The sequence below is a fragment of the Anas platyrhynchos genome, chromosome 3 (assembly GCF_047663525.1).
Source record: "Anas platyrhynchos isolate ZD024472 breed Pekin duck chromosome 3, IASCAAS_PekinDuck_T2T, whole genome shotgun sequence".
In the NCBI taxonomy this organism is placed as follows: Eukaryota; Metazoa; Chordata; class Aves; order Anseriformes; family Anatidae; genus Anas; species Anas platyrhynchos.
Genome location: NC_092589.1, coordinates 98,163,920 through 98,187,131, shown reverse-complemented (window position 1 = coordinate 98,187,131; position 23,212 = coordinate 98,163,920). Strand labels below are relative to the sequence as shown.

Sequence of the window (23,212 nt, the reverse complement as noted above, 5' to 3'; positions counted from 1 at the left end):
CAGCTTGTGTGAGAAAAGGAAGCTAGTTGCATCCCAAGTCAGCTAAAGGAACTCCTCTCTTAAGTCTGGAGTCTGTTCAAAATAACTGTATCAAAATCTTTACTCTAATGCCTCTGGTTCCATTATCTTTTCTTTTTTTTTTTTTTTTTTTTGTTGTTGTTGTTACCAGGTGATTTCATTCAATGTTGTCTCCAGTAGTTCTGCTGCATTCATATCAAAAGACAGACAAAGCCACTACTAGCTCATCAACAGGAACTGTTATTTAATCCTTTTAAAGAAAAATTATATGTATTAAAGATGTCTAATAATCAGTTAGGAACAACTTGTTAAATAGTAAAAATTGAGAAACTTTAATATATAGGATTGTTCTGAAAAACGATAAATAATATGAGGAAACAAAGAAAGTCACAAAATTTACAAAGTCTGTGAGGGAAGTACAGAGCTGCTAGTATTCATCTGGAATGTCTCAAAGAGCTGAAAAGAAACTACTGTTTCTACCATCAGAGAAAGTCCTGAGTTTCAGTTAGCTGACACAACTGTTGGAAATCAACTACTTCCCTGTGCTTAACAAATGGCAATTCATTAGCAGAAAATCCCAGTGTTTCCATAGTTTTTACCAGAATTTTAACACAATTCTCCAGTTCATTTATACTTTTTTTTTTTTTTTTTTTATTTATACTCTAATTGAAACAGACATGAGTTACATTACTGCTTTTATTCTTAACTTAAAATTGAAAGCTGGATTTGCAGTGTAATTATTGCATTCTGACTATATTATCTTACAGCAAATACACCACTGTTGAAATAACTGAGTGAAATTATAAGTCATCAGAGAACCTTGTTTTGTAATTATTTTATTAAAAGAAGCGATTTCCTGGGCAGTTTGTTTGGTGATATTTGGTTTCTTATGACATCATCTACAGTCATAGTTTCCCAAGTATAACAAAAAGCAAGCAGTGAAGACAGCTTTTTCTGTAATTCAGTCAGAAAAATATGTATTTCCTGTTGTCTAAAAATACTGAGTTTGTGCTGCAGCCTTTCCCTTTGTACCTCTTTTTTCTATTAATTATGTCTTCTGCCTTCATGAATCATACAGGAACTTTGAAACTAACTAACAGATTAAAACATTATATCAGAAAGGAGGAGAGCCTTGCAGAATCCTATAAACCTTCAGGAAATTAACATTCAATCGTATATTACTTCAGGAGATTAAGCTTAAACATGAGCACGCTCTTCCTTAGAGAAAGAAATTCACAGTTGAATTTTGCTACGTATTTTAGAACATATTTTTTATGTGGCTTTGTTGTACATTATCACTAAATTGTCCACATTGTTAAAGTGGAGAAAATAATTTCTTATTTAGGAGGAAATTCTTCACTCAGAGTGTGGTGAGGCACTGAAACAGGTTGCCCAGAGAAGCTGTGGATGCTCCATTCCTGGAGGTGTTCAAGGCCAGGTTGGATGGGGCCCTGGGCCACCTGATCTAGTGGGTGGCACCCCTGACCATGGTGGGGTCTTGGAACTGAATGTTCGTTATGGTCCATTCCAACCCAAGCCATTCTATGATTCTATGATTATTTTATTTTGGAAGCTTAATTTAAATTCATATATTTAAAGTTCTTCAGGGGAGAAAAGAAATCTTTCATTTGCTGTGAAACAATGCTAAATCATTTAAAGGAATTTTAAAAAGCAGTGCTTCAATGGTAGTGTAGTTAATGAGACTACTCCTTAAATATACATGTAATGCTCAGTGCCTTTGAAAGTCAAGCCACTTGTCTTTTGATTCTAAAGTACGGAATGTCTGTCCAAATATTTTAGAGACCAGTTTGAAATTGTGTGCACTTCTTAAGACACCGAAGAAATAAATGGAGTTTTCATTTGGAAACACTGATGAAAATACAGTGCCCCAAAATCTCACCTTTAATATTTAGGAAAAGAAAAAGGGGTACATACGAATCATGCACAGTTCTAATAAGCATATATTTACCTTCACAAAATGGAGAAGATCCTTCAAACTGCAACTGTGTATTCAGTTTGCAGGTTAATATATCTTGTCCAACAAGGGTGAAACCAGGATGGCACTTGTACTTGGCAAAATCTCCTGAAAGAGTTATGAATAGCAACAACAACAAAGTCTTAACATTTAAAATGGAAAAAAAAAATCAAGCAGAAGTACACCAATATCTCAGGTGTAGTGTGAAATATATTAATAGTTTACTTTAGTTACAATTCAGGTGAAAATGTAAGAAAGAAAATGAGATACTATTTTATCACCTATTTCAAAGTCATCATCTTCCGTAAACAAATCTGCATGTGCAACTATTGGTGGAGGCTGGCACTTCTTCAGCTGATATGCTGCAAAGTTAATTGAAAATAATTAAATAATGGTGTTCTAAGATTCATTTTACAGAAAATTCATTTAATATTTACACTTGCAAAATTGCCAAAGCTACACTAAAACTCATGGTCTCTCAGTTACAACATTTTCCAATTTAAATTTCATGACATTACACATTACATATATTAAAAAAAAAAAAAAAGAGTTTTTATTATGAGTATAAACAGTATACTACACTGCCTACATAGTTATAGATCCATTGCAGGACTGGATGCGGTTGAAATGATTATGAGGAGGTATTTGCAGCTACAAAGCTTCTGTTTTATGTGGCTGCCTTTGCAGCATGTCAAAGGGCTAATCACAGATTATTTAGATTTCCTGGAAAATCTGTAACTACCTGTCACATATCCTATCCTTAGTTTAAGTTTATTGGAGAAACCAAGAGTTAATTTTTCTGAAGTACGGGTGCATATTTTTACTTTAAAAGAAGCAGCAATAATAACATTTGTAAATTAAACAAAAAGAAATATGGCACTGCCTTTAAAATAAAATGCTTTCTCTTCTCTTCAAATCTGTTTCCAAAATTTGTGAGCAGTCTCACAACAAAGGTTACCAGTGCAATGGCTGACGTGTTTCTGAAATGGAGCAACAGGCCTACAACAGCTGAAGAAACCATTTCTAGATAAGAAAATTTAAACCAGAGATTTAAGATTGTGATCAGAGTCCGCATAACATTGAAAAAATCTCCTTTTCATGCAACAAAATCACAGTCAAGAACACAAATGCTCCTGGTACCTTGGTAATTTTTGAGAATTTAAAGAAACAAAATAAATGATACTGGGGAATCTACCCTTACCTTCCACATTAGTTTCTGTAGCCCATTTATGAACACTTATGAACAAGGAATTTAGGAGCTTAAACAATATGCAGGCAGATAATTTTCCTGGACAACGTCCAAGAAAAAAGCTCCACAACCTGCTTAGACACATGTTACAGCAAGTTTCTAAGCTATAGACACCAAACAGGAGAAATATATGCGTGTCCCATGATACCCTTGATTTCACTGAACTAAGACACCTGTCTCCCAGTGTGTGGGCTCAAAAATAGAAAACCCTGCAACTTAGTCTCCAAGAAGCCCAGTTTGCTGGGTTTTCTCACCAGTATCCTCACTGCTTTAAATTCATTTAAAAGCATAGACACTGTTCACATTATACATGATTTTCAGCCAGTGATCAATTATGCAAAAGTAAATAAACAATGCAGAGAAAAAGTAGATTCATTCATTTTTAACCTTGCTAGACTAATGCACTACATATTGTGATAGATTATTTACCTTTCCTTTTTATCATCGAACCTGAAAGACTGACTACACCGTTATATACCCTCAGCATAAAGCTGGAAAATGCACTCACTGACCACTCCTAGTAGTTTTCTGCTTTGACAGTTCTGGAATGTGGGAGCTATATGTTCCCTGTATAATGACTAAAGCCTGGTGCTTTAGTCTTTGCTCCTCAGATAAGTGCTCTAGACATTAGGCTACCGTGAGTCATGTCCTTCTTCTGGGAGAAAATCACAGACAAGAAAAAAAAATCAGACTCAGTACTAATCTTGCAAAGACTTCTCCCTGCAGATTGATACCTTCAGATACATTCTTCCTGTGTCATTGACTCCTGTCCTGGTGAATTAAGTCACCAATTAAGTCACCCTATCTTTTTAAATTCCAACCCAGAACACTAACAAACTTCCATTTAATTTACATTTACATTTAATTCAAAATGAATTCAAAATTAGAATTAGAACTGGAGTTCAGCATTTTATGCCTGAGTTAGAGGCCTAATTTGCATGTCCTGTAGCCCTGACTGTAACTTTGAACATAGTACTTTGCTGGATATTAGACATAAAGCTGTTGTGCAATACTCCAACACTATTCCACCAACCTTTTTCAGGATAATTGCTATGATTAATTAGATGGTGCAGAATTTTATTATGAAAGTATAAAAGTAATTAATAAACATATGTATCAAATTAATTAAAAATTTGAAAGCATAATACTATACAGAAATGATTAATATTAAAGATAAGTCATAGTTTATTCAAAAGTACAAATTAATTTTCTTATTTTTTTAACATACATTTTTAAAAATTTATACCATTATTTTTAAAAAGTAGCAAACCTATGAATACCTATAGTCCTAGTAAATTTATTTAATCACTACATCACATAGTTAAGAAATATTTTTAAAATTCACATGATTGTGCTAATTAGACACTGATGATATAAAGCAAACTGACCATGAAAATTGAGAACAAAGAATCCTCCTGTTGAAAAATCACTGTGAAATTTGAGGAGGACTTGATTGGTGGAACTGTAAGCTGTTTCCAGAGCTGTGTTCCCACTGAACACTCCCAGCTGAGGTGAATTATGGTCAGGACCATCCCTAGGAAGGGAAACATAAAAAATCAGATGAAGAAATACAATAGTTAACATTTAATGTGGCAGTCTCTTTTCTCTGTAATGCATGTTATATATTTGTAAAAACTGCTTTTCCTAATTATTCAGAATGAAATTGTTTTTATTTCTGTCAACATAAAATACTCTTTCTATATGTTTCTAGTAAGTTTTGAGAGACCAAGAGTACTTTATAATAACTTTTATATTTCCATGGGTAAGCCATTTACTGTCAGACTTTGCAACATTTGAAATTTTCTGTGTATGTTCCTGCCAAAATTCTCATATATACATCACCTGAAAAAAAAAAAAAAAAAAAAAGTGTCTAGAAAGCTCTTAAGATCTTATCGTATTTCTAATATTTTTGACGTGATCCTTCAAGTCTGCATTCATGACGAATGCATAGAGAGGTGTGCATGCTGCAGGTTCAGCCTGCCATTTCAATTCATTTCTGAGAATCAAAAATCTCTTCTAAGGGGGAAGAAAGTAGTGGAAAAAAAGAAAGGTTGTGTATTTCTGAACAGTGGAATAGACACCCAAAGAGAAATACTACAAAAATACCAGGCTGCTTCCATCTTCAGTATCATCACATTCAGCTCTAAAAAGCCAGAATAAATAAATAAAAGCACTGCTTTTATCAGTGAAGAATTTTTGGAGCCCTGCAACACCTATCTGTGGTCTTCTTCCATATTACATTGACTGAATCAAAACTGAATCAAAAACCTTTTGCAATATGTATATTAGAAGGCTGGAGATTACCTAGAAGCACTCTAAAAGCATTTAGCTTTTGACCTTTCAGTATCTGTAAGTTACAGGGATACTTGTTCACCTTTTTTGTATATATTTGTACAATATTTGTACAGGGATATTTGTATGTTTTAAAAGCCAAGCATTAACTCATTTTTGTCTATTCTAAACCCATCAAGATAATCTGTTGATAAAAATAAATATCTAGTGTATGGACAAACTTGGTTTCAAGTTTTGAAAGAGTGTATGTCACGTATTTAACTAGCTGTAACAACATTTAACAAATATTATTTAGATGAATTATTCTTCCCCAATGAAGTATTTCAAGATTATCTAGTCTTCCAAAACCAACTCTAGTATCAGTGACAACAAGAAAAAATAAACTGTAGTTGACTTGGCATAAAAATGTATTTTCTTTTCTTGTTGCCTTGCAAATAACTGTAAAATTAACGAATCCTGAATAGGAACCTGATAATTTACTTAGCTTTTCATTTTAAAAGTGTTATTCCCATTGAGGATTCATATTAAGGTTTGACATTTCATACAGAAGTGAATGTTATATACATGAATGATATAAACACAATTACATGTAACAGCCTCCTCCCAGAAAATTCAAGAGCTATCCATCACTGATACCTCAGAAAACAACTCTTAAAAAAGCCTGCATGTGATTTATGGGCAATCAGAAACTGAAAGAAATAAGCTGTAAAGCAGTTCAATATAACAGTTCAGGAATTCAGCACATAGTACAGACAAGCAAGTTCAAAAAGTTTACAGGAATTTAGGATTTAATTTCTTAGTCATAAAAAAGAGAAGTCATCAATCCAGCATTCTTTTCATTTAACATATCAGAGAGGACAACCTATGATGCATATTAGAGATAAATTCCATGATAATGCAAATACCAATGGCAGCTAACCTGCAGTTCATAAACAGTTATGCATCTCTTTTATAAGCTGACTGAATTTCCCCATTTTAATATTGGATTTTAGTATTGCTGTCTAGAAAAAACTCACCCTGTTCAACAACAGTGGACCAGCTGGGAGATGGGAGCAGCTGACTCACACAGGAGTAAGTCATATCCCATATTCTGTGCAAATTGTCCCTTTGCAAAACTATCTGCATCACTTATGAGAGAGAAGTAACTGCACATTGTGTGGGGTAGGGACCCAGGTTAGCTATTTATGGGTATGCAACAACTTCCCATCATCATCTATGCCTGCTCTTCAGTGCAGTAAATTCTTATGAAAGAACTTTGTCAGCCCTGAGACCTCCTTTTCCAGATTGAGACATAAAATTGAGATGGGTTTGGGGAATAAGAATTACAAGTTTGGGGAAGAGTAACATACAAGATGAAGCTGAAAGATGTAAAGGTACAAGGGCTGAAACCTTGGCTTCAAAACTAGAGACAGCCTTATTAAGAGATTGGAAAATCCCTGCACACAACCACAAGCTCAAAGAAGATCTGATTGATAAATGAGCATGTTTCAAAGTACTTTTAGAACCGTAATCTTAAGGGTATCATGATATAAAGCAATAATTATTTCATATACTTGTAGAGTTTGTTTGGCCTTCAGCATAGATGTTAACATAAAGGGCAATACTAAGCAAAAGCCAAAGCTTGGGACAGTGAGTTTTTGAACTCAATGAAATCAGAAAAAAGCACTTTTATTTTGAAAAATTACATACCAAACAGCAATGTAGTCATTCACAGGTTCAGTTTGGAGTAACGTAAAGTTGATGTAAATTCCATGGCCTGGAGGTACAACAATTAACCAAGTACAGTCCTTGGAATTTGGGTATTCATCTGGAAATCCTGGGGAATAAACTGTACCATTCTGAGCAGTTACATTATAGCCACAAGGAGCTGAAAAGAAAACAAATAAAAAAAATAATAAGAAAAACATACTTCTTCAAGATACGCTTCCAGATTCTAAAAACTCTACAGGAAAAGACAATCTAGTTTTTAAAGCCAGTGTTTTCTTTTGGTTGCTTGATTCTTGAAGATAAAAAGCACTGATACTTCTAAAAAATAAGCTATCCTGATGTCTTTCAGATTTTATTGCTTAAAATCCATCAAAATCTACTGGATATGTTGCTTTTATACAGAATAATTTAAACTAAGTTAACTCATTTAGAAAGGGTCATCTTCAGGTTGCATTCAAGATTGAGAAACAAGCAAAGAGAAATCCTTTTTATAGCCTCTGGTTTAGGACATAGGACATAGGACAAGTCAAGGAGGCTTTCACCACTTCACCTTCATCCATACCAATATTAGTATGATGAGTTAAGCACGTCTTCCCATCTTAGAACATCTGCTCATGAACTACAGTCCTTTTAGTGACCAACAAAGGAAACAAGGAAAGGAAAGAGAAAGGAAAAAGAAAGGTTGTTTATATCTGTCTAAGGTCTCCCTGGAGATTTCTCTTCTCCAGGCTGAGCAACCCCAACTCCCTGAGCCTGTCTTCATAGGAGAGGTGCTCCAGCCCCTTGATCATCTTTGTGGCCCTCCTCTTGACTTCTTCTAATATGTCCATGACCTTCTTTTGCTGGGGCCTCAGAGCTGAATGCAGCACTCCAGGTGGGGTCTCAAGAGAGCATAGCAGAGGGGGAGAATCACCTCCCTCACCCTGCTGGCTATGCTTCTTTTGATACAGCCCAGGATATGGTTGGCTTTCTTGGCTGCAAGCACACAAGTCAAACAAGTCAAGCCTTAGCCAAGAGGCCCAGTAAATATGGTGCTGTCACCACTATCAGCAGGCCACAGACTTAGCATTAAGCTAACAAAGCAGGCCACAGACTGTTAGGTTTTTCTGGATTTATTCTAGTAGCCTGGAACTTGTTTTAAATTGTCACAGCAATTGTATAATGATTGGGTAGCTACTTACTACTTCATTTTAGCTTTTGCTTAACTTTTTACAACTGTGTGATGCAACAGCTAACATTATATCTCTATATATTTTATGATTAAAAGGTAGTGCTGGCAAACAGGTTTTGAGTACAGAATGAACACCTTCTCCTGGATTATGACCCCCAAACTTAAGACTTGTATAGGCACTAAAAGAGTTGAGTGTAATGGCAGAGAAAGGGGTAGATATTAGAAGTTTGTGTGTATCATTCTAACATTACCTGATTTGAAATATTAGTATCACTTTAACTGGACTAATAATTTGGTTAGACTCTTACGATTTTCTTTGTACTAAAACTAAACTTTTGGCTTTGCATATATGGCATGTTCCTTTTGTCTACTGCAAATTTTGAGTGTAAGATTGGTGAGAATTCAAGCAGGCTATTTCATAACATGGTTGCAGCATATTCTTACCAATATAATATGGCAACAGGGGAAAAGCAAGAACACCTAAATATAATAATAGCAGAAATGCTGCCATGATGATTTTGTTACTTGAAGAAAACAAAAAGAAAATACCAGGTGTCTTTAGCATTCTGGAATCATAGACCTGTTGTCCACATCTCACTCACAGACACTTCAAAACCTTTCTTATGAATTATTTATGAGCGACATATTATCGGATTTCCATGGGGCAACTGCACAGACAGCCCAACCTTTTCCTCTGAAACAGTTTCAACTTCCCTTTGTGAATCACTACCACATCCCCTTACTTTGCTGTCTGAAGTATGTGGAATCTTCTGTAGAAAAGTTTTGATTTGAATTTCTAAGACTGGCCCTAGCTAGAAAGGTGATTTCATTCTTCAATTGATTTCCCTCTCAGACCCACTGCCTAAATCCAGGGATCAGAGACCTAATAACCTCTTGTTTTCTTTACTGCAAAAACATTTTTATGCAAAAATAATTATTTTGGCAGTGCTAGACTCGGCTTTAATGTATAGAAATGAATGTTCTACAAAGCAAGAAATGTGCTGAGCCTGAGAAAACATTGCTTTCTCAGACAAAACTCTAAGAAATCTGCAGTTTAGTCAGAAATCATAGCTATAAATGTACACAACTGCAGACATAGTGGAGATGCATGCATTCAGGCCTCAGCTGTGAAGAGCTGTGCAATGTGGGTGCCTGTGGGTGAGCTTGACAGGTAGGATTGAGGTGCAAAGAAACCAGGACAGACGTACATTCTGAAATACAGACATGTCAGTAACAGAAAACAGTTTTGAAGTGAAGATAAAACTACTGAGTTGAAGCTTTCTGGATGGGGGGATCAAAGAGAAAGAATGACTGAATCTTCATGGCATTATCTTTATCTAAAAAGAACATATAGAAAATGCTAATTTGTACTATAAAAGTCTAAACTACTCAATATATGTCTTATGTGTCTTCAATATCTTTTAGGAAGTGTTTTTCTCTAGGTAGTAAGAAATAAAAAAGATATAATGCTTCTATGCCATTTGGTGCTGCATTTATATCCCTACTCAGGAAGATCATATATAATACTGAAGTCCTTTTAAGACTCCAAAGACATCTTCATTTTGTGTTAGATTTAAAAAACAAAACAAAACAAAATAGCCAAAAACACATGATCTCCAATATCAAATGAACATTTTTAATCACCACCAGCCTAGATGAAAACTAGTAATATTCTCAACATGAAGAGTGAAAACATTTATTCTGGCATTTCATCTTTTAGGGTGAAAGAAATACAGCTGAATAAAGAGATTTTTTTTCCATTAGATTTAATTTCAGTGCAAGGTAATCCAACAAATTTGTTGGGTATTTTTAAGAAGTCCTAGATATAGAAGGCTTATTTGTGTTCTGTGTTTTAAATCCTCTAATTAATAACTGAAACTAGTATTATGAAATGTACCATTTTATTACTGGAACTCTTTAACCACATTTAATTAGAAGAGATATATTCAAATCTTGCCCACAGTTTAACGAATGTTGCTTTTTAATCAGAAAACTGTATCATTGAAGATGAGACAGGTACATAATGTCATATTGTTTTCTGAAACTTTCATAAAACTATACAAAATAAATAAATAAATGTTAAGTTAATAAACTGATGTAGTTTCACAAACATGTATCAATGATGTGTCATGTGGTAATCACATCTGATATACTTGAAAATACTTCTTGCAACTTTTTCTAAGTCTTATGTTCCCATTTGTTCCATTAATGTAGACGTCACTCAGTATACATAGAAAAAAATTGGAAGTGCTATTTTGGTTTGTATTCAATATCTATTATATACAGATTGCTGCTAAGCTAATTGAACGTTAATTTTTTGCAATTGAAAAAAATCTCTTGGTTTTATAATATGTATAGTTCCACATTCTATCACAACATTGTTATTCATCTGTAATTCATATTTTAAAGTTATTAAATTAAACATTTAAACTATTAATGAGTATTTTTTTTTAATATTCTTTCTTTAGGTAATAAATTCTATTCAAAGCTTAATTACTGAGAAAAAAGTGACAAAAGGTCATTGCAGATACATCATCACAAAACTGCTGCCGAAGAAATCAAGATCAGGCAACAGAAACTAACTCAAAAAGCTTAACCAAAGATTTTTTGTTTAAAAAAAGGGGCTGGGGGGAATGTATGATCTATATAAAACAAAAACTGTTGAACTTTGGAATTTGGATTGTAGGTTTCTAAAGCACTCTGCCACTTAGTGTTAAAGATTCTGCTTGGCAGTGCCTGGACATTTCACAGGCCCATCTAAAAATGGGTCCTACTGAAGTGCCATAATGCTAGTTCACAAAGCTTCTTCTGTTCCTTTGATTCAAGAAAAGAAATGCACTTCCCCAGATGTTCCAAAAGCATGTGTTTGGGATTTCCCAAACACAGTTTATTTGATTAGGAAAAAGGTGAAGCAGCTTATTAGACATAGAAGAAAGCTTTTAATTTCAAAACATAAGAATAAAGAAGATACAGAGTTTTATTGCAGACCAGGGTAATGAAAGTAACTTGTGATACTGATTTCAATCCTTACTAAGAGGGAAGGCTAGCAGATTATGTCTCACAGACGTGAGAAGATGTAACAGCAACCTTTCTTAACTATTCTCTCAGTTTAGCTTTAATTTATACAATTTTTTCTTCTAATTTCTGTCTTACTACTACAAAAAGGATCACAAAATACATGCTGCAAAAGACCAAAACTAAGTTAAACATTCAGTGTTTTTCTCATTAGAATAGCATCTAGCATAGATTAAAAAAGCAGTAGGATTATCTACTGGTAATTTAATTTATTATTAAACCATCAGTTTAATAATAAATAATAGAAATAAAATAAATGAAATATAGCTAGAAATATCTAGCTATATTTATATATATATTATGCTAAAAGAACCATATTCAATGAACCAATATAAAATACTGTAAGTGTGAAAACAATGTTCAAACAGAACAGAGATTACAAATGGTCTAGAAATCTCAGAACATATGCAAAACAATGTTTTCCCACTGATAACATTTCAAATTACATTTCAGAAATTAACATTTGCTAAAATGCATTTTATTAATAAACTGAAAGGATATTGGGAGAATATGGATTATTATGTACCTAAAATGTCTTTTTATTCTAGGAGTTCAAAGATTATTGATCAAACATAAAGGAAAAAGAGAAAATATATTCCCTTATCTTTTTAGGACCTTTAAAGTATTTTCTCACTTTATTCTTACTCAGGATAATAAGGCACATTGTAGCTGGTAGGCACAAGATATTATTATGAGTTGTAAAAATCTGTATCAGCAGGCTACAAGATTTAGAACCAAATACACCATCATAATTATTTAGGAGAGTAAGTCATCATATCTTACACAAAGGCCACATAAAAGTTAATTTATCAAGTAATTATTTCTTATCTTCCATACACTGTTTAGATTTTATTTTTTTGAAAGTGGAATCATTATTAATAGACAAACTTGTCCCTATGCTACACTTGATATTCTACTTGTAGCTCTAGCTGTTCTTTCACCCTAGCAGTGTACTGTATAAGGAACATATGTTACTAATATTCTATCAATCCTCATCCTTTACACTTCTATAACACTCTTTAAAAGGTAACTTCACCAGTTTATGTTGAGGAAGAATATTTCATATTTGCTTTCAGTGCAATTTTATTATGGATAAACATGCATTTTATTTTTTCTCAAAACACTGATAAAGTTGAATCCCTAAATCAATCTCCTTTGAATAAAATATGTTCTTTGGGTAGTCCTTACTCATCCTTTACTCATTTTATTTCAAAATTAATTACTTATTAATTCATGTAATACATGGAAAAATAATTTGTAAAGTACTATAATTTTTTTAATTAGAAAGTCAATTGGAGCTACAGATCATATTCAATGTAAGAACTTATGTACCTAATTCTTAAGAACTTATGTACCTAATTCTTAAGTTCATAAGTTCTATGTAAGAACTTATGTACCTCTCTTCACAGAGAGGGTGGTTACACACTGGAACAGGCTCCCCAGGGAAGTGGTCACTGCACCGAGCCTGTCTGAATTTAAGAAGAGATTGGACTGTGCACTTAGTCACATGGTCTGAACTTTTGGGTAGACCTGTGCGGTGTCAAGAGTTGGACTTGATGATCCTTAAGGGTCCCTTCCAACTCAGGATATTCTATGATTCTATGATTCTAAAATAGGAATTGCAAAGCACTTAAGTGCAAAACTGAAATCTTCAATCCTCCCATTCATTTACTATCTAATTCAGGAGGCATCTAAAGTCAGAAGCCTTGGGAACAAAAGCACATAACAGGGCTATGCAAGTCAGTATTCTATCCTGAAGGAATCCTCTAGAAGAAATTCAGAAGTTAGCTGTAGTAGTCAACTAGCACTATAGTAGGTGCTTTTAAAAGAACATCTCAGAGGATCTTCTAACACAGAACTTAAAAGGAATGTTACGGACACATTTAGTTACAAGACACAGGATGGTTCCCATCTTTAATTTAAATATGTCAGACGTAAAAGTTTTTACCATTGTCAGAAATACATATACACATATCCATATACATGGATATATATATCTCATTATGAGTTATAACCAACCTCTCTGACAAGGATGTGATGCATTATCTCATTACATATCTGTAAGGAAAGCATTAGCCCAAAGAATTTTCATTGCTTATGTAGATATTTTATTTATTTATTTATTTTGGTTTTGTTTTTACTTATTCTTGATAAAGTGGGGTCTGTAATAGGTTTTAAATTATTAGTGTACTTCATTTGAAATTTCTGTTTTTTGAAAAATATCTAAACTTTCTTCCAGTTGTTCTGATGTACAGATTAAACTACAGGAGAAAAAAAAGAAAAAAAAAAAAAAAGTAAAATGTGGGAACAGAAGCCACATCTTGGCAAGCACTTAACGGTAAATGTACCCACTGATTGTACAAAAGTCACACATTCTCTTGTACTCTCTCATACTCTACTGAGTTACGCAGCAGGCTTTTGGTAAAAGGGGAGCCCCAGGGGTGGCTGAGCAGAGCCCAGCAGCTGCCACATGTCAAAGCAGAGCCAGCTCCAGCTGGCTCCAAAGGGACCCTCCTCTGGCCAGAGTGTGTCAGAGAGCGAGGCTGGGTGGGTCTCTGGGAGAGCCGATTGAGGAAATGGAAAAAGCTGATGCGCAACAGCAGCTGGGAGAGAAGAGTGAAAAATGAGAAAGAAGTAGCCCTGCAGACCCCAGGGTCAGTGCAGGAGGGCAGGAGGTGTGCCAAGAGCTGGAGCAGAAGTTCCCCTGAGGTCTGTGGAGAGGCCCCTGGTGGAGCTTGCTGTCCCTCTGCAGCTCATGGGTTCCCCATGGAGCAGATCTCCACGGTGGAGGAACCCCCAGTGGAGCAGGTGGATGTGCCCTGGAGGAGGCTGCAGCCCATGGAGAGTCCCCGCAGAAGCAGGCCCCAGGCCAGAGCTGCAGCCCATGGAAGGGAGTCCACGCAGGAGTGGGGGGTCTGGGGAGAGCTGCCTCCCACTCATGGGGGATCCGTGCCGGAGCAGTTTGCTCCTGGGGGATGGACCCCGTGGTATGGAGCCATGTGGGAGCAGTTCTTGAAGAGCTGCTACCTGTGGGCAGGCCCCGCAGGCTCAGTTGGGAAAGGACGGCATCCCGTGGGAGGGACCCCGTGTGGAGCAGGGGCAGGGAGTGACCATGAAGGTGCGGTGGAGACAAAGCATCAGGGACTGACCGCAGCCCCCATTCCCTGTTCCCCTGTGCCACTTGGAGGGAGGAGGTAGAAGAAGGTGGATGGCAGGAAGGTGGGTTTGGTTTGCTTCTGGTTTGCTTTTGGTTTGCTTTGGCTTTGCCAAATGTTCTGTCCTGAGATTTCCTTCCATTGTCTTTTCCAGGACAAAACACTGAGAGCTGTTCACTTCATTTATCTTTACCTAAAAATTTATTGCTCTCTAATGCAGCTTCTCATAGTGATGTTATGCTGCCCCATATGATTTTATTGGATCCTTAGGGGCTTATCAAAAGAGACAGGCATGAAACACTGGTTCATCTTCCAGAACATTTTTAAGTAGAAAAGCCGAATGTCTTTCACTATTTCCCACAGGCAGAATGCATCTTTTCTTTGGGTTATTTAGGAAGCTAATTTAATTCATAAACACACTCTGGGAAGAAATTCTTCTCTATTTAGATAGAGCCAGCAATTATTCCTTTCCATACTGAGACTTGGGGCTTTTTTCTTTAAATTATGGGAGAGCGGTTTCCCAGAACAGAGAGGTAATTTGAAGAGAGTGAATCTCCAGTCCTGTGTCCTACTTGTAAACTAGCATTTTGACTTAAAATGTATCATTCTATGTTTTTTGTTATTCATGTCAAACCCACTATTTACTGATATAACATTGTGAATATTACATTGCATATATTTTTGTGTTTTGGCAATCTTGGACCCGATGATCTCTCGAGGTCTCTTCCAACCCCTACATATCTGTGATTCTGTAACTCCATGATTACCCTGAACAAATGTCCAGTAAGATAAAACCCCAAAACTGGATGTAGCCATACAGGAAAAACAAAACTATTAACATTTTTAAAGCTCTTAGTTCTTCTGAACTATAACTTACTTTGCATTCTCAGTTGATTTCTTCCAGTCGTGATCAGATGTTAAATAAATGGTACGTGACATAGCAGTTGGTAAATGTGAACTGCCCAGCTATCAACTTTTCTGGATCCCACTACCTAGCTAACAATTACTCAAGCTTCTTCTCTAGAACTGCGTCAAATGACTATGTCTTAAACACACATCTATTTCACAAAAGCTTGAATCAGTGACTATGAAAAAAAAAAAAAAAAGACAATTTTCCCAATCAGACTAGAAAATAAGTTAAATAATGTCTCATGAGGAGCTGAAGAAGCAAAACAAAAGACACATGCATGTCATGTCCCCATAGTGTTTGCTCAGAGGGGCAATATTACCAGGAATGTATCTTTCATTAGAACTTGGAATTATCTAATAGATTCATATTACGCCAAAGATAGCCAAGGTTGTTTTAAAGATTTTTTTTGTATTTGAATCAGTTAAAAATCTAAGTTTATATACAACATTTTCACATTTTTACAGAATTTCTTTTGTTTCAAAAAACAAAATGGAAATGGTATAACTAAAACTTAACACATATTTTTAAGGAAAAGGAACTTGTTTTATTCACATTTAAGAATTACTTTTTCAGAACTGTATCACTGCTAGAGGGTCGTTACACTATAACTAATATTAACGCTCTTCTTTTTTGACAGATTTACCTTCAATATTTTTATTATTTTTTTTTCACTTTGAGGTTTCTGTAATAATCAGTTCTCCCTTTGGCCAGTAGATCACATCTATGACTTACTCTTGGAGCCTGTTAGACCTCTAAGTCTATTTAAAACATAGTTTAAATTAAAATGAAACTTGGGTTAATAATTCGGTATAATAACTCCAGTAATAACAATAATACAAGTGATATTTTTGAAATGCATACATTGGGGATTTAAATTATCTTTATGCTTTAATACAAATCTCAAAGATTATGACAAAGATTAATATCTGTGAAAACTTCATCCAGAGAACTCATTTTAGTCTGTATTTCTTCCCTGTAAATCCTTTGCAGTACAAGAAATAAACAATACTTTCAACCTCATCTCTATATTTACCCTACTAGATTTCTGAGCAATTTATGGAAATTTGAATAAACTATTATGGAACTAAAACATAAATTCATAAATTTTATGAATTCTTGTAACACTGAACTTAAACAACAAAATAAGAAAATAATACAAGTGTCCCTTTCCAAGTGCATACACAAAACTCATGTGCAATATACTTAGATTGACAGTGAAAACCTTTAGCACCATTACCTCTTGTTATCACGGAAATCAATTTCAATGTTTTAACTCTTCATAGCTGATTAGCCATGACAACACTTTAGTTCTACATAACGACCACCTCATTTTTTTGTAGCACCTTATAAAAAAACTTCACCAAAGTCTCTAATGGAAATGTCAGAAAATTTGTTTCTTCACTTACATGTTTTAGATGAAAGTCCAAGTAAAAGCTTCACAAAGGAAGAAAATTATAGGCTACTCCGTTCGTTGTCCCCACCCAAAAGAAAACACATACGCATACAAAAAAGCAAAAGCAAAAAACACCACAAATGGACTAGAATTAAAAAAAAAAAATCACATGGACTTAAGATCATTTTTAATCAATAAGACTTTGAAAGATACTAATAGAAACAAGAAATCATTATGAGGAACATGATTCATATTATTACACTCAGGCTTTGGCTGCTTTCATTACAGATTAGGATAAAGGTGGAATTCTTCACTAAAGGCTGCATTAAAAAAAGTAACCAAAAATCATAAAGTACTGTGAGTTTTGAAGCACACTGAAAATTACCTTCACATCTAGGGAAATGGTAGTTCCAATTCCTGTTTATTCCATGTTGGCATGTGAGAACAGGCTGACCCCTCAAAACATATCCAGGATAGCATTCAAATGATACTGACTGACCCACGCTGTAATCTGTGTTGACTATATATCCATTAAAAAAAGGAGGAGGATCAGGGCAGTTCTGTAACTCATAAGCTGGAAGAGAAAATAAGTGCTTAGCTCTCAACACAAGAATTAACCATTAATTTAAATTCTGTACTGGATTCCATAATAGGTTAACACAAATGCCAAAATTCAGGACCATAATGGTTAATACATATCAATAATAAATAATTACAGGAATAAATCATTCATTTGAACAATTCAGCTCTTAACAAAGGAATGAAGGAATTAGTTTCAGTAACAAGCATAGTAAAGATCAAAATCTGGAATAGATTGAATTACTATTACTATAATAACTATTATTACTATTACTAAACTATTACTACACCACTATTCTCAAGATTAAATTTTTCCCCAGAAATTTTCAAGTGTCTTTTTCTATTTTGATATATGAAACAATTCAATCCATTCCAAGTAAGAAATGGTCAAATGATTTATGAAAAGAAAATGTCCATGATGACTGAAATTAAACTATTTTTATTTATAAAAAATGTTCAAATCTATTGAATAGTTCATAGTGCAACTTCCAAATTTGGAAGTTTATATTTATTAATATTGAAGTGTACAATTATAACACCATAACAACTTGAGACTTTTTTTTTCTGATAGTATTCATACCAATCTATGTGTCATACACTAAGACTGAATGTAACTGCATGAATGAATGAATGAATGAATGAATGTAACTGCAGCACAACAAAAATGAAGTTTTTGCAGCACTGTGAACATTCTGTAGCAACCCAAACTTTTGAAATTGAGGTTAAGCATGTGTATTACTATGCTGGCTTATATTGACTGGCAATATTGCAGTTTGTTCATTACCTCCACTGATTAGATAGTGCAATGGCTTCAGCAATAAATTGGCACACAATCACAATTGCTCAAATGATTCCACACTAACAGTATAGTAAGTATTCTAATAATGTATAATACAGTCATTCATTACAATTTTATGAAAATTAACATTTTCACAAGCCATTGAACTATTTTGTACACGTTAAACTATTCAGAATATCACCCAACCAAAAAAAAAAAAGTAAATAAAGAATTAATGGAAGATTATAAAGCCAGAGAAAAGGAAAAAATATAAGGAAAATGTTCCTTCTAGATGTATCTCCAAACAAAAATTATACTAGTGACTCAACATATTTAATGTTGGTGTTTATGTTTCCAAATACCTCAAAATATTATACATATTTAATTAATACAACATAGTGTAATGAACATTCAGAGAGAACTTTCACTAATGACATTCACTGAGATATAAAGATAAAAGTACGTGCTTGCATATTGGAAATATATTGCTATAGAATGTTTAAATGATAAATAGTCTCACAGGAAGAAAAAAAAAGGGGGGGGTTATAAATGTTAAGGACTTATTATTGAAAAAATGAATGCCTTCATTTCTCTGAGCATTCCATTTACAGTTACAAAATACTTTTGTCAGAAGATAAGGAAGTTCAAACAAGAGCAATAATTCCAGCGTGCTTTATACTAACATATGCCTTTAAGTCCAAGCTCTATATATACAGTAAGATGAAGAACATATGCATGAAGTATTTTGTTATTTTTTCAAAGTGAATCATGACAATATGAATATGTTCATTCTGGGAACATATACTTGCTATTATCAATTAGATTCTTAAACTAGCCATTTCAGCAAGGTAAGGGAAAACATATAATTCTGTTGTGCTTACTTAAAGTACCTACTTAAAGTGAAGTAGTAGGGCTATGCCTACTTAAAATGAAGCTTCTACTTAATTGCTTCACTGAAACAGAGCTATGATCATAGTTTTTCTCAGTCATTGCTGATTAAAGTCAAGCTACAGAACAAAGACAAATTTTATTTTGAGGCAGCTTCCTCCATTTCCCTGTTTCATTCAGTGAATCCAGAATGCAGTGTTTGTAAGAATACAAAGATGTGGAGAGAAACAGAATTACCAGAAATATTTGGAAATCATCTAAGAAATCAGACACTCCTTCTTTCAAGTAACAACAACAAAAAAAAATCAAGAAAAAATGAAAACTTAACAATCAGAATTAATTGCTACTGGGAAAGAAATAAAATAATAATAATAAAAAACAACTAACCAACTTTATTCTACCTTAATTACGGTTCATTAAAATCTTCTGCTAATTCCTAGTAGTGGCTCATTAATTTTTGATGGTATTATTACCCCTGATCTCATTATTCATATAGCACCATTACAGCTAATATCATTAGCATCAATATGAATTATTACCAACATCTTTCTACAAAATAGAATACTAAAAATATTAAGATTACAGAATTTATTAAGACTAATATATAAAATTATATAAAAATCTACTTAGCAAACTATATAAAAAAAAAAGAAGCAAAAACAAACAAATAAACAAACAAAACCAATAAAATACTGTTCTGAATGGTTACAGGATCTCACAGATTTAATTGAAAAGGTGCACTACAACTTTGTCCAATAGTTACAAAGACAGTATTTTGGAACAATGACAGTAAGTACTGAAACTTTTTAACTTTGATTTTACAGTATTTTGAGATTAACGTGCATGAAAAATACCATTTTGTGTTGGTTAATTTGTTGCAATAAAGTACCTACAAGGAACATTTTAGACATGAGTGTGGTCTCAGACTTTTCCAAGTCTTAAAGAGACAGCACTGTGCTCAGGTAGCCAGCAAGGCCAACAGCATCCTGGCTCATATCAGAAATAGCATGGCCAGCAGGACTAGGGAAGGGATTGTCCTTTTGTGTGTGGCACTGGTGAGGCCACACCTCAAGTACTGTGTTCAGTTTTGAGTCCCTCAGTACCAGAAGGACATCAAGGTGCTGGAGCATGTCCAGAGAAGGGCTACGAAGCTGGTGAAGCGCCTGGAACACAAGTCCTGTGAAGAGCGGCTGAGGGAACTGGGGTTGTTTAGTCTGGAGAAAAGGAGGCTCAGGGGAGACCTTCTTGTGCTCTACAATACTACCTTCACACATTACAGTGTAATGTGCAGTACTACAGTACTACGACACTACCTACATGATCTTGTGCTCTTAAAGGAGGCTATAGCACCTATCTCACTGATCTATATGAGAAGGAAACACAGGAAAAAACTCGGGCAAAAGAAAAAATGTTGAAATAACATCAATATCTATCCCTCTAATTTGCACAACATCCCTAAAATCCTTTGGAATGGTAGTGGAAAAATAAAGCCTATCTTCTAAAATTCTGGTTAATTCAGAGATACATATCTTTTTCTCCTCATTGTAAGTAAGGTAAATAAACAGATACAGAAATTTTGGGGGGTAGTTCCAGTATTTCATTTAATAAGAATAGATCTTCTGCCTAAATCAGATTATCATGAATTTTGCAGTCAGACAGTGGTGAAAGCATTTGCTGGAGAAGAATGTAGTAAGAAAAATGATGGTAAATGTGAAGATACTCTCCGCATGTGACTTGTGGTATAAATCCTAGAAGTGATTTATAAATTTGTTGAGTAACTGTAAGTCAGGTGATCCATCTATCATATCATAATTTATAGGCCACTCAATGAATTTGTTTTATAGTTTTAATACGAATGTGAATTATATTGTTCTCTGTACTTCTGATACATGCAACAACTATACCTGATTTAACAGCGCAATTCATTATTCAGTCATCACTATTAAATATTACCCACAATTCTGATGTCACATCTCACAAAAGAAAGCTTTTTTATTAGTGTCATGCCCAAAGACTTGTTTTTCTTATTGAGCTTTACCAAATGATATATTGTTTCACAACAGAAAAAAAAAAAAAAAAAAAAAAAGCACCCTGGTGAGAGCCTAAAATGAAGCCCAACATAAAGAAAATCTGAGAGAAAGATTTAATTCTAGCCCTGGCAATAGTCAAATATTTGAATTTCAAAATGATATCTTGTACTGACATTTGGCATTTCTTTGTGCAATATATTTTCCATTGGTGAGAAAAGAATGTAAATCACAAAAGGAATATAATTGATTATCCACTATCCTGCTTTTATGATTTAATATATTGATTTTATGATTTAAATGTATTTTCCCTGTTACATTAACACTAGGGTGATTTACTCTGCAAATGCTACATATATCTATAACACTTCAACATAGAAATAATTACTGCATAGAAAAATTTTATTAGCAGACAGCAGAGTACACAAACATTCAAACATTAGGAAAGCTTACAATTAAGACTACTTAAAGAACATTTCTGCAGATGCATTGTGCCAGGATTAGAGTCACAAAACATGGATTAATTTTGTCTAGAGTTATAAAATCATTTTCCATGAGCCCCCAAAAGATATTATTCACTTCCACTAGTATTACTCCCTTAGGACAACTTCTGAAACCATATTTAGAAATATAGCAGTTTTTCAACAAATCCCTTTTTCTTTCCAGAATTTCTATGTCTCAAAAGCTCAATCATAGTCATCTTTTTGATAGATAAAGGTGATCAGATCTAACACATTTAAAGTATATCATGTACATGCATGAATGTGCTTGAGGAAGTAAAATAGTGCATCAGAACTTTTTTCTGTATTTTCTGTAACATGTTTCTCTCCAAGTGTAACAGAGTGAGATTCTCACTTCAGCTTTATGCTACACTGAAATTCAGAACAGATTAAAAATGCTGTTAGAATTCCAGTCATAGGAACTATGATTCCTGTAGTAACGATTACATAAATAAAATATTTTCCTGCTTCCAATAAAGAAGTTCTAGCCCCAAAGGGACAGCTATGTAGAAAAAAATATGTTCCGGAAACATTAAGAGGCTGAAGTAAGTTATACTATAGCCACATATTAAAACCTGCAAAAAAAATTTTACAACTATTGCTAACTGTGTCCTAAATTCTGTAGTGAAGCCCTCAGAAGCTGTAACAGACATTTATTTTTCTGACCTAGCATATATCTTGAGTCATTCCAGCTATAAGCAGAGTATCCTCAGCCTGTAATTAGTCAACTTGGCTTGCCAATCAAAATTCTGTGACAGTCTTCTGTGTGACTTCTTCCCCTCAGATCTGGTATGCATAGACTGCTTGCATCTCAGATACTGAGATTCAAAAGACGTGGGAGTCTCAGTAAGTCCAAAGAGATTTAGAAATGTTCTTCTAAGCATTTCTGGTTGCTTCCCATCTTTGCTGCTTATCATAGGTGGCAAAACCACAGTGAGGATAATAAAAAGCCACAGTTTCTTAATGCTTCTGTTTTTTGAATTAAACAGTGGAATAGTTATTTCAACAACAGAAAACAGAAACACACACACACAAAATAAATATTACTCTTTTGAAAATCAGGAACTGTAAAGTCCTCTAATTATCTTACAGATCAGTAAAAATAGTATTTGATAAAAGTTATCTGAACTGCTACAGAGAGCTAAGACACAGCCAATATGAATTTCCCTCTTGTTATTCATAAAACAAAATGTCAAACAACAGACACAAATTCATTAACTCAGTTTTGTAAAATCATGGAATACTCTTCATTCCTAATGTAATGCAATTGTGAAGGTGAAGTGATGACAAAACATGAAAGCATCAAAGCACAAAACAATGAAGATCTGACCATCAATGGTATTCAGAGCTCTAACTTGCCCAGGATTCTGCTAAGGGCAAGAAGCTTTTCACTGTATTCAGAAATAGAGAGTACCTAAGTTATTCAGCTCATACATTCAAATTCTGTGCTGTGAGAATTCACCGAGTAGCACTTAGCTCCTTGCAGACACGGAAA

The 23,212-nt window shown here is 34.2% G+C and overlaps 1 protein-coding gene across 2 annotated transcripts in view; it reads right to left on the bottom strand.

Moving 5' to 3' along the window:
- The window catches only part of CSMD1 (CUB and Sushi multiple domains 1), a 1,163,917-nt gene that overhangs the window by 113,576 nt on the left and 1,027,129 nt on the right, over positions 1 to 23,212 (bottom strand). For both annotated transcript variants that reach the window (XM_038176472.2, XM_038176473.2), the window contains exons 42-46: positions 17,331 to 17,519; positions 7,224 to 7,401; positions 4,631 to 4,776; positions 2,275 to 2,355; positions 1,988 to 2,101 (exon numbers count right to left, since the gene is read on the bottom strand). In XM_038176472.2, the coding sequence (XP_038032400.1) occupies positions 1,988 to 2,101; positions 2,275 to 2,355; positions 4,631 to 4,776; positions 7,224 to 7,401; positions 17,331 to 17,519 (708 nt within the window). The remainder of the gene's footprint in view (positions 1 to 1,987; positions 2,102 to 2,274; positions 2,356 to 4,630; positions 4,777 to 7,223; positions 7,402 to 17,330; positions 17,520 to 23,212) is intronic.